At 39.9% G+C, this 11427-nt stretch overlaps 1 protein-coding gene across 1 annotated transcript; it reads right to left on the minus strand.

The window, feature by feature from the left end:
- Window positions 1–484: 484 nt before the first annotated feature.
- On the minus strand, window positions 485–9875 carry LOC149464730 (uncharacterized). Its single transcript, XM_089674192.1, has 4 exons — window positions 9787–9875; window positions 2507–2725; window positions 2196–2297; window positions 485–961 (listed from the first exon to the last, which is right to left on the minus strand). Exons 1-4 carry the CDS (start codon window positions 9873–9875, stop codon window positions 703–705), a joined length of 669 nt encoding a protein of 222 aa, XP_089530318.1. The 3' UTR covers window positions 485–702.
- Between the last annotated feature and the right edge of the window lie 1552 nt (window positions 9876–11427).

Below are 11427 nucleotides of genomic sequence, written 5' to 3' on the forward strand. Positions count from 1 at the left end.
TTTGGAAAGGGTCAGGGACTTCTTTTCCCACTGCAGTTTGCATTTTTGGTCCAATAGACTTCAATAGAACCACATATAGAACACAAGTGCTGCGTTTTGGTGCATTTTTGGCACTTTTTTTATGCATTTTGCGTTTTTTACATGCTTCACTACTAACACCTCCCCTTGACAACAGACTTCCCATGCTGCCCTGCAAACCAGCAAGTCAGATACAAGACAAGGCAACATGGTGCAAACGGAGGTGCTCATACAGTTGGTGAGGCCCCAAGCTTATCTATATAGCTCTGCCAACCCAGAGCACAAGAACAAGTCAAAGCAGCAACAGGGATGGGTGGAAATTGCCAAAGAACTCTATTCTAACAAATGGGATTCCTTCACCAAGAAACAGAAAGAAAACAAAAGTGAGTACTATCTGTACTATCTAGCTTCACCTCATGTTTGTTGTACTTTTTTTTTAGATTACCAAAAAAAAACAACACAAGTCTAAAATATATTGACTTTTATTAGTATCTTAATTTCTCCAAAAATAAAAAACTATATTTTTTTACCATAAGAAACAGTTTTGCAAACTTAACAATGCTAATTTCACAACCTGACATAGCAGTATTGTTGTTCACAACATTACATAGCAGTATTGTTGTTCACAACATTACATAGCAGTATTTTTGTCTTCCAAACCAGGACCAAAAATATTAAATAGCGTCAAGTTGCCATGGCTACTGGCTTTATTATGCGAATGTGTTTCCCATCTATCGCACCCAGACAATTTGGGAAATTACAGTGCTCTTGGAACACAGCAGCTATGTTGCACCATTCTTCCGCTGTCGGTTTCTGGAAGACCACATCCTTTAGTACCTCCCATATGACAGTGCAGGTGTCACGGGCAATATAACTTGCAGTTGATTTCCCCACCATGAACTGAAAATGTAGACTGGCTAAAGAATGTCCTGTTGCAAGGTACCTGAAATGAAAAATACTTTTTTTTATGTTTTGCAGCTAAAGAGTTGCATACAAGATGGCGTAGTGTAAAAGACAGTTGCCTATAGAACGGCAAGCAAGGAGTGGGTCTGGTGCAACAAATTTTATCCCCTATCAATTTACTAAGGACCTGGAGCTCCTCAAGTCAATCCTAGAGATGAGAAGGTAAGCTAGGATCATAGCATCATTACAATAATTTTTGTTTGAAATAAAAATAATATTTGGAATTTCTAATGTTTCTTCTTTCTGTATTTGCAGCACTGAAAACAGTTGGGAATCTTAAGCATGTGCAGAGGACCCTGGGGAGTGTCCTTCAACACCTTTGGACACCCAAACTACTGGTTCACCCATATCCAGGGTAACAGAGGAGATGAGGGAGGAGGATGAGGAGGTGGAGGAAGAGTTGAGCAGGCCTCCTGCAACACCGACTACATCTCGGAGGGGAGGAGCATCAAGAAGGATGACTCCATGTCAAAGTGAAAAAATGATGGATACATTAAATGAGCTGGTAGCTCAATTTAAAAACCAAATGTCTTTATCCCAGCAGTATGTAAACACACTAGTACCCTTTGTTGATCAAGTTCCTCTTGAAAGACAGGGGGAAAAGAGAATTGCAATGAGGCAGTGCCTGACCTCCTTCATTCCCTCTGCTAACCTACCGCCACCTACAAGCTTGCCCCAGTAGACACCACCTCAGGCCTGTTATGTGTCATACCCAATGCATGGTGTTTACCAAACTTCTGTATGGCCAAATTATCACGCGCCACAATATGGCTATCATGCTTCAGCAACACTTCTGGAGATCATGCCACCACCAGGGCCACCTGTATCCAGCTTTGTGCGAGAAGGACAAAGTCGGCGCCCAATGTATTCACCTGCCCGTGCTCCCCAGAGATACATGGAACCTACACCACACTATATAGAGGCCCAGCCCCAGTACCTTGAGCAGCAAGATGCCTCCCAGGAGGAACAAGTTTATCAGACCCTGTACTTTTTTTTTTTGTACAATTTTGTCATATGTTGGCAACAATGCCATTTTGTGTTTCTTTATAAAAAAAAATAATAAAAAAAAAGGTTCAGAAAAAAATGTTATAAAGTTTTATTGCATTTTATTATTTTATTGCACAAAAGGGTATAAAAAAACAAAATAAAATGTTTTTTGCAATTCAATATACGTTGTCATTATTGCATGTACAGGTTATAGTATAAACTCTTACCTTAATGTGATCATCAGCCTTTCTACTGGTAGGATGGAGTCCCGGAACAATGTGCTTTGTCGCTCCAGCTTGCTACTGAGTAGACCCAGCAATTCATCAAAACTGTTAAAAAAAAGAGTTAGTGATTTAAAAACAAATATTAAAAAAGAAAAAAAAAGGGTGAAAAGAAGAAAAACAAGAGAAGAAACACAAAGCAAGAAAGCATAAGCCAAAAAAAAAAAAGAAAGGAAATGAGGGGTGGCAGCGGGAGGGGGAGCTTACGACAAACATATGTAGCTAAGCTACAGGAAAAGTTCTATACTTGTGCTTGCCTTTTTGTAGACATCCATGTGTATCGGAAAAATGTGTCCTCATGTGCTCTCAGATCGTTATACATGATCCAAAATTGTCCTCTCTGCTGTCTATTGGCTATCACCAGATGTATCCAATATCTGTGTCTTCTCCTCTGTTTTTCTTCTTCCTCTTCCTGCATGACTATCAATGTGGCAATTGCCAGGAATAAGGAGATTGCAGCCATGATGGTGTCAGATCTGCAGCATGCACAAATTACAGACAGGAATTAGGAAGTAAAAATGCTATCTGACATTCCATGACATCAAACCAATGTATTTTTCTTATTGGCCAACCAAATTGGAAAAAAAATGCAAAATGCATCAAATACATGGGTGAAAAAACGCAAACTGCACCGCAAAACGCACTGCAGAAACAGATCAAACTCAAACTGCATAGGTATGAACCTGGCCTGAAAGAGGACTAACTAAGCAGAATTGTCACTTAAATTTGGTAGAATAATTATAATTTGATAGTTACTTGGATTTTCCAACTATAGGCATGTTACAGCAATTGAATGTTTCAAGGGCCCAAAGTAAGTCTAGAGCCAAAACTTTTCTTTAATTTTGGATAGAGTAGGGAGGAGTTAAAACCCCTGCCATGTTATTTTTTCCTGACTGTATACCATTGGGAAAATTTCCAATCACTTCCTGTCCCAGAAATTTCACAGGAAAATAGAGAAAATCTTCCAAAGTGAGGGAATTCCGCTCATTGACAGTTGTCTCTGGAATAGGCATTCCAGTGTTTTCCTCTGACCTGTAAGGGTGGAATGGCCCCAATGGGGGCATAGACAGCGATTAAAAATGAATAGAGGGTTTAACTCTTCCTACCCTATCCAAAACAAAAAAGGCATTGCTTAGAAACACACTTCATATATCTCACATTTTGTTATGACACATGAAGCCACCAGTGGTTTCAAATACTACATATTGATGATCTGCTAATGAATCAGCACCTTTTTAATAACCTTAATTAGGAACAAAACTCTTCAATAAATGTACCCAAAATATTATTACCACCATTATTACCATGGTCTACACACACACACACTAGGTTTTAATGCACATACTGCCTGGACTCTACCCTCAGTTTTTCTTCATAGTTACTAATATATAACTATATGTGATCAGGTAGCAGGAGGACCCAGGGAACACTTTATTCAAATCAGTATGGAAGTATTCACCACCAATATTTGTCCAATTCATCCAATCATATTGAGAGATGTTGGAAGGATAGCTCTGCAGGGGGTACAATGATACAGACCTGTTGGACATGTCTAGGGGTACATTGCTAGCCTTACTGTCTATACTGACCCAGCTTCTCCACCAGTCTCCCCACCTCCGTACAAAAACGTTTATGTAGCCGCTGGGTGAGTAGTAAATGGGAATACTATAGAGTGTCACTTAATTGACAACTCTGAGTCTGTTCAGGCTGCTATAAAGTCCAGGTAGAAGCTACATTCCTCAAGTACTCAACCTTGTAATGATGGGTGCTCAAAGTGAATGCCATGGATAGTGCTCTGTCAGAGCCAGGTGCAAGATGTGAAGTCACTAGCATTCCAAATGAATGCGTTTCATGTGTATATTGTTAACACAGGGTCACATAATGCATTAAAGCACAACCATCGGTCCTTCCCCTCATGCTAGGGTGCTAGGTGTAATCCTAGATTCTGACCTCTCCTTTGGGCCCCACATCCACTCACTGGCTAAATCCTGCCTCCTCAACCTCCGGAACATTTCCAAAATCCGCCCCTTCCTGACCAATGACACCACAAAACAACTTATCCACGCCTTGGTTATATCCCGCCTCGATTACTGCAACTCCCTCCTCACTGGTCTACCATTACGCAGGCTATCCCCTCTTCAGTCTATTATGAATGCTGCTGATAGACTCATACACCTTACCAACCAATCAGCGACTGCTGCCCCTCTCTGCCAATCCCTTCACTGGCTTCCACTAACCCAACGTATAAAATTCAAAATACTAACCACAGCTTACAAAGCCATCCACAACACTTCCCCTAGCTACATCACCAACCTCATCCACAGATACCGCCTAAATCGCCCACTCCGCTACTCCCATGATATCCTCCTCTCTAGCTCCCTCATCACCTCCTCCCACACTCGCCTCCAGGACTTCTCCAGAGCCTCTCCCATCCTCTGGAACTCCCTACCACAGCATGTCCGGTCAGCCCCCACCCTGTCTGCCTTTAGGTGATCTTTGAAAACTCACTTCTTCAGGGAAGCCTACCCCAACTCCACCTAAGAACTGTACTTGAATCACCTCTGCCAGATCATCCCCCTCAGCTATCACCTTTTGTATCACCTCCCCCTTCCTTTAGATTGTAAGCTCCACAAGCAGGGCCCTCATATTCCTTCTGTACTGAAATGTATTGTAATTGTACTGTCTCCCTTATATTGTAAAGCGCTGCGCAAACTGTTGGCGCTATATAAATCCTGAATAATAATAATATTAATAATAATTAAAAGCTGATGTTTTGGGGACTCATTTCTCAAGGAAACATAGTAACCTCCATTTCTTATGCCTTAAACTGACCATATACTGGCAGGATTTCATCCAAAATGTTTCATATTCAGAATGTTGGTTCGATTTTTTAATTGTTGGTGGGGTCAAGACAGCGTTCGTTTTCAACTGCAGTGGAGAGAAACTTCGAAGGAGCAGGTCATTTGGGAAAGTCTATTCATTTACAAATTGATTGATAAAAGCAAAAAAAAAAAAGTTAAGTACTTATGAATGGCATTCGTCAAGCCATCAAATGTGCTTAGCATTTTCATGTGAATGTTCTTACAAATGTTCGTATGAACGTTAATTCCAAAATTTACTAATGTATGGCCAGCTTTATCTGATGCTGTCTTCACAATAAACAGGTGAAAATCATTTTTTGGAGTTCTGGGGCTGCCATCTTCTATCCAAGATGGCAGCACCCAGCAGCAGTCTATGGGAATTTGGATTTCTACAAAAGGGAGGCAAATAAAGCTAAATAACATGCATAAAACACGTTGAACACGCATATAATCTTATCAGAAGACTGTTGCTGAAATGGATGGTCTGGTGACAGTCTTGGGAAAAAAATGTTACTTTTAGTTTAGTTTAACTAATGATGATAACACAGTATTGCTTCTTATTTAAAAGCACAGACCACAAAAGCCATGATTTAAAGCTTTGTACTGCTGTGCTTGAACAGAAATGAATCAAGATAATAAAGTGGAAATGGAGTATAGCTCCTGTGGGGAATGCTTCTATTTATTCAAGAATAAGCATATATATCATTATGGGCCTGTATCCTTCTAACTGTGCTGTTCCTAATTTCCTGGACAGAATGTAAATTCCTTTTCTTTGTTTTAACCTTTTGTTAGTGCAATAATCTCAGTGTTTACCTAAATAATGTGCAAAGCAACTTTTGAAATACTGAAATATAGGGCCACCGATCTCTGAAGTGGAGTTTTAGGACAAACACTATTGCCCACTTCAGGTATCTCATCCAAATACCAATTATGGACCATTTCCAAAGGGCCTTTTGATTTGGTTAATATTTTTTTTACTTTAATCAACCCCTCTCCTTTGAGGTTTAGTCATATTCTCCTTTGCCTTTCTTTGAAGAGGGTCATGTGATCTAATTTTTTAAGTATTTAAAGTGTTACTAAACCCAGGACCCTGCATTCACTATATTCAGTCTTCTACAGTACACAGGACATGGAAATGTAATTATGTTAGTAAATATAAACTGCTAAATACCCTTTCTCATCAGCAGTATATAACAGTCTTGTGACTTCTATCAGTGTCCAGCTGAGCACTGGTTAAAGCTTGTAGGAGTGGTTTTCTTTTTTTTCCAAAAATACTTTTATTAGAAGAAGAAAGGCATAACAAAGTAAACATAATTACGGATCACAGTTCGAACAAAGACACAACATGTAGCCTCCCGTGTCGCAGATGGGCAATGGGTTTAAACTGCAATACAAATCGAGGTGGGATATAACATTATATCAAGTGTATACTGCAAACCAGTAGATACAAAGAGTATAATAGATAAGTCGATATAGGTATATTGAATACTGACCAACATATTTGTGAGCTCCTATGTTAAGGGTGTAGGAGTGGTTTTCATTCTCCTATGACTGTCCTATGAGGCTGCATGACCCTCTGTCTGAACAGTGCTCAGTGCAGATCAGATGCACCCCCCCCCCCAAAAAAAAAGCCTCTCTAGCAATATGCACCAAACTGAGCATGTGCAAAGTGCCTTCTTGGGCTCTGTACTATCAGCAGATGGATTGGGGACTGTGGAAGAAGGGGAGTATCAGAGAAGACAGGATTGAACTGCCTTTTTATACAATGCAGAGAATTAACCCCTTAGGTTCCACACTGAGTATAGCAAGCATGCTTTACTGCATATACAGACTGATTTTACTGTTGTGGGTTTAGTTACACTTTAAGTATTTTCAGTACTTGTCATAATTATTTTTAAACCAATTATATGCATTAGGAGGTTGTCTATATATGTATGAATTTTCGACATGCCTTGACATCCATGGGATTTCAATTATACAACACTTTTTTGACATTAAAGCACACCTGTCAGTTGAACAAAAAGGCTAACTGGTTAAATTACTAAAATATCTTCACATGGAATTGGTCCATTACTGTGCTGTGTGGTCTCATTGGTCAAAAGGAGGATGCAATAAAAAAGGCGACATTGTTAGTGTCAGAGTTTACGTTAGCGCACCTGGGTTGTAAAGCATCTGAAGCGCTTCAAAAGGTGTGCAGGTAATTTTAGGTGCCTGAAATTACATCATATAAACAGTTTAGCATGCTTTTAACAGACAGGTGTCCTTTAACCACTTCAAGTCCGGACACTTTCACCCCCTTCCTGTCCAGGCCAATTTTCAGATTTCAGTGCTATCACACTTTGAATAACAATTGTGCGGTCATGCAACACTGTACCCAAATTAATTTTTTAGCATTTTTTTGAAATAGATAAAACTTTATTTTGGTGGTATTTATTCATCACTGGGATTTTTATTTTTTTTTTGCTATATAAACAAAAATGTCCAAAAATTTTGAAAAAAAGTGTTTTTCTTAAAAAATTTTGTAAATAAATAATCTTTCTTCATAAATCTTGGATAAAATTTATTCAGTTATCTTTTTAGTAAAAAAAAATAACTCAAATCAGTTTATAACAAAAAATTATAATTTTTCTAAATTTTGTTTACATTTTTTTTTTATATTATTATTATGTTTGGTTTTTATTTTACATACTGTCACCCTAGCAGTACAGTGTCACCATAGTGACACTGTACTACTTGTGGGGGGTGATGAAGATTTTTTTTTTTTTTTTTACACTGATTGCTTTTACACCCATAAAGGCTGTAAAAGCAATCATTTCTCCTTCTCTCTGGCTGCATTCTTGCAGCCATTGAGAAATACTGTGAGAGCTGTGATTGGTCACAGCTTGTCATATGGTACAAGGCTGCTGTGAATAGCCTTGTACCATGTAACCTCTGTGATCATTCACGGATTTCACTAGTAGTAAGCAATGATGTCAGAAGTGATATCTTGCTTACTACGATTCAAGTGATCACTGATTGGCCAATCAGTGATCACATGATCGGGACCTCACCCAGAGGTCCTGTACAGCGATCGGATCCGGAGGACACAGCAGGCACTGGATCTGGGTGCCGCACGCTCTCAGGGAGCGCACACAGGCAGGATATGCGGGTGCTTTTTATGAACGGCAAACTGCTCCTGCACTGCTCCCGTCCGGCCATACGGGAAGTGGTTAAGGAATAGGGTAGGTGTGTGAGAATAAGCCATGTGAACTAATCTGCCTCCCTAGCTTCAGTTTGCTGCTTCTCCTTTCACTGATCTGCAGGGGTGGAAAGGAGACTTTTAAGTGAAACTGCAGAAGAGAACCCCCCTCGAAATTAGTAATCTATATGTTTGCTGTATATTAGCATATGTGTCATATTGTCCCACCCACTTGACATTTGTCAAGGACAGTTGCTACCTCCCAAAACAGACAACAGAATACAGGAAATAAGAGTTTGATTCAGTAAACAAACAGAAACTATTCAAAATTAACACAGGTTCACCTTATTTACTATTGTTCAAGTGAACATTCTCTAAAGCGAACAGCTTCTACTCCTTTAGTAAGTCAGCCCTAGTGTGTGAGCTTTGGTAGCTGACTGATCATAAACTATAAGATTCAGCTCCCTTCTGTTCTTTGATGACCTCAGCAATGGCAGTTCATATAGCTCCATCCCAACAGATACATTTTAATTTTATACTATGTTGTATTTAACTGGCTCAAAAGAGTACTATGACTGAGGGTAAGCGGGACAGAACACACAAGGCAGATGGCAAACATTTAAAGATTTATTAAAACAGACAACAATCACTCAATAGGTAGTAGTGCAGGGAGAGAGAGTCCAAAATACTTGTAATCCAGCCCCGGTGGGCAAAGTTAAAGGCTCTACAGCAATTTGTAATCCAAGAGGCAGTTCATAAGCAGTCAGATAGCACATTGGAAGCATACACTCACGCAAAGCTGATGTGATAGTCTCAGGCAGAGCTGACAGCGTTCCAGGCACGGCTCATGTAGCTTCTGGGATCCCCTTTCCTCCAATGAGGCTCAGGCAGAGCCGGGGGGCCACTAGAGTCCAGCTGGACCTCTCTGTGGTTGCCCAGCAGAATGGCACAACAAGAGAGAACAGCACTGGCCTCTTAAACCCCCTGAACAGAATGAGAGGCGGAGGGGGGTCATTAGCAGGTGACAATGAAAAGAATGGAACTACAGTAATTTAATTTGCAGCTGTACACAAAAAGGACTGGTTGGGCAGGATAATTAGTGGGGGAAATTCATTAATACAAAAGTAAGGCACTAATTAGGGATGTATACACTAATTGAATTTGGGACCTTTTGTGGAGGGGCGAGTTAATTACAGCTAGGGGCCTTTGGCACACAGGAGTGAATACTAATTGGAGGAAGCTCTTCCTAAATTTGGGACCTTTTGTGGAGGGGTGAGTTAATTACAGCTAGGGGTCTTTGGCACACAGGAGTGAATACTAATTGAAGGAAGCTCTTCCAATGGCCAGGAGGGATTAGGAACAAGGAATTAATACCTGGGACTGGCAGAGACCCATATCGTGACAAGTACATTAGGGGCTCATTCACATGGACAGCCAGGGGAGTGAGGTGGTAAAAGCAGATGATTGAGTCAAGGTCTTACAACCCCCAACCACTCACCTGAACAGAGAAATGCAGTTGTTCCGAGCTGTACCCGTGTCACGGCCACAATGCTTTCCTTTATGGCCATGGCAAAAATGAAACATCATGTTGGTAGGTGGTACCGCCACTTACTATAACCTATTCAAGATTCAACGCCACAACAACCCTGCAACTGTGTGCAATGCACATGGTTGTGGCATGTGGGTAGGCATTTTGAGGAATAAAGCAGGCGGTGACGGGGGGCATATCACCACATTACCACCTTTCAAACGCCATCGTTTTTCAGAAGGGTGGCATTTTTGTGCCACTAAGAGTCCTAAGAGTTTTAAACGTAGTGTAGATTCAAACTCTAACTAGATGGCATTTAATCTGCTATAGCACTGTAATGCGTTGTTCTATTATCCAACTTTTTTTGCACCTCGGTGCTAGTGATCTTCTCTAGCCTAACAATGACAACAGTGTGCCATACCTAAGCAATGTGTGTCAGTGTGACCACTTGTAGTTTCCCCAAAGGCATGCTTGTGTGATATACTGTAAGTACTTTGTCATTGTGAAAATGGTGCTTATACCATGATACTTCATCTTGTAGTTAAGAACGCCAACTCTTGTCTTTTTTTTTATTGTAAAAATACTTTTTTGCAATATGCTTAAGTGAACTTAGATGTAGCAGAGATGCTGTAATACCTTTGTGATTTATATATGTCAAAGCAGGCTGATGACAGTACTTTTAAATAATAATGGCTTCACCTTTTTTCCTCCTGGAAAGTCATCTTTATCAAATATATCTCTGATCGCTAACATCTGCTTAAGTTTATAAAACAATTCTTTACTAACATGACTAAGTGTGGTGTACAAATAAAACTAATACAATATCATCAAAAAGCCAGTTTACTGTATACCTAATTACTATACTGGGAAATTAGTTATAACTTTATTGTATCAGTGCTCATTTGTTACATCCAAGATATCTTCTGCCTCCAAAGGAATGCCTTAGCAATGTTGACATAAATCAAACTATTGAACCTATGTTCGATGATGTAGAAGATAAGCTCCACAAGGACATTGCCTCAGTGGGGGTTACTGTGCAGACGTGAACATTTATATAGTATTTTTAGTAGGAGTGTGGATAGGTAAAATCACCAACAGACATAGTTATCCTTTCTACTTAATGTAAAACTTTAGATAAAATACAGGTTGTTCATATATTAAGGAACACATATTCCTCTGTAATAGTAAGGTCATTATAAAATGGATAGTAGATGATTATTTGGATATAGAGCATCAGTGCTTACAGATTTTTGGAATGGCTTGAAAAACACAATTAATGACAGAATGATTGCTCTATTTACAGCAAACAGACATGTACTGTATATGGGAGGGACAGTTCACTACAAGTGCAAATTCTCCAGAACTTTGTTTTGCCAATTAACAAAGTTAAGGAAGATCTTCACCATAAAGACAAATAGTATAGCTGCTGACTTTTAATAAAAGAACACTTACCTGTCCAGGGATCCAGCTCCATCCCCACCTGGGCTAGTTCCGCGCCAGTCTTAGGGTCCCTGGTGCTGGTATGTTTAATAAGGAAAACTGGCTGTGACTCCTTGCAGCTTCAAAGCCGGAATCCGACTGCACAAGAATGATCAACAATGCACTTTGTGA

This window comes from Staurois parvus, unplaced genomic scaffold (assembly GCF_062004578.1).
Source record: "Staurois parvus isolate SC_StPar_1 unplaced genomic scaffold, SC_StPar_1.0 ptg000147l, whole genome shotgun sequence".
Taxonomy (NCBI): domain Eukaryota; kingdom Metazoa; phylum Chordata; class Amphibia; order Anura; family Ranidae; genus Staurois; species Staurois parvus.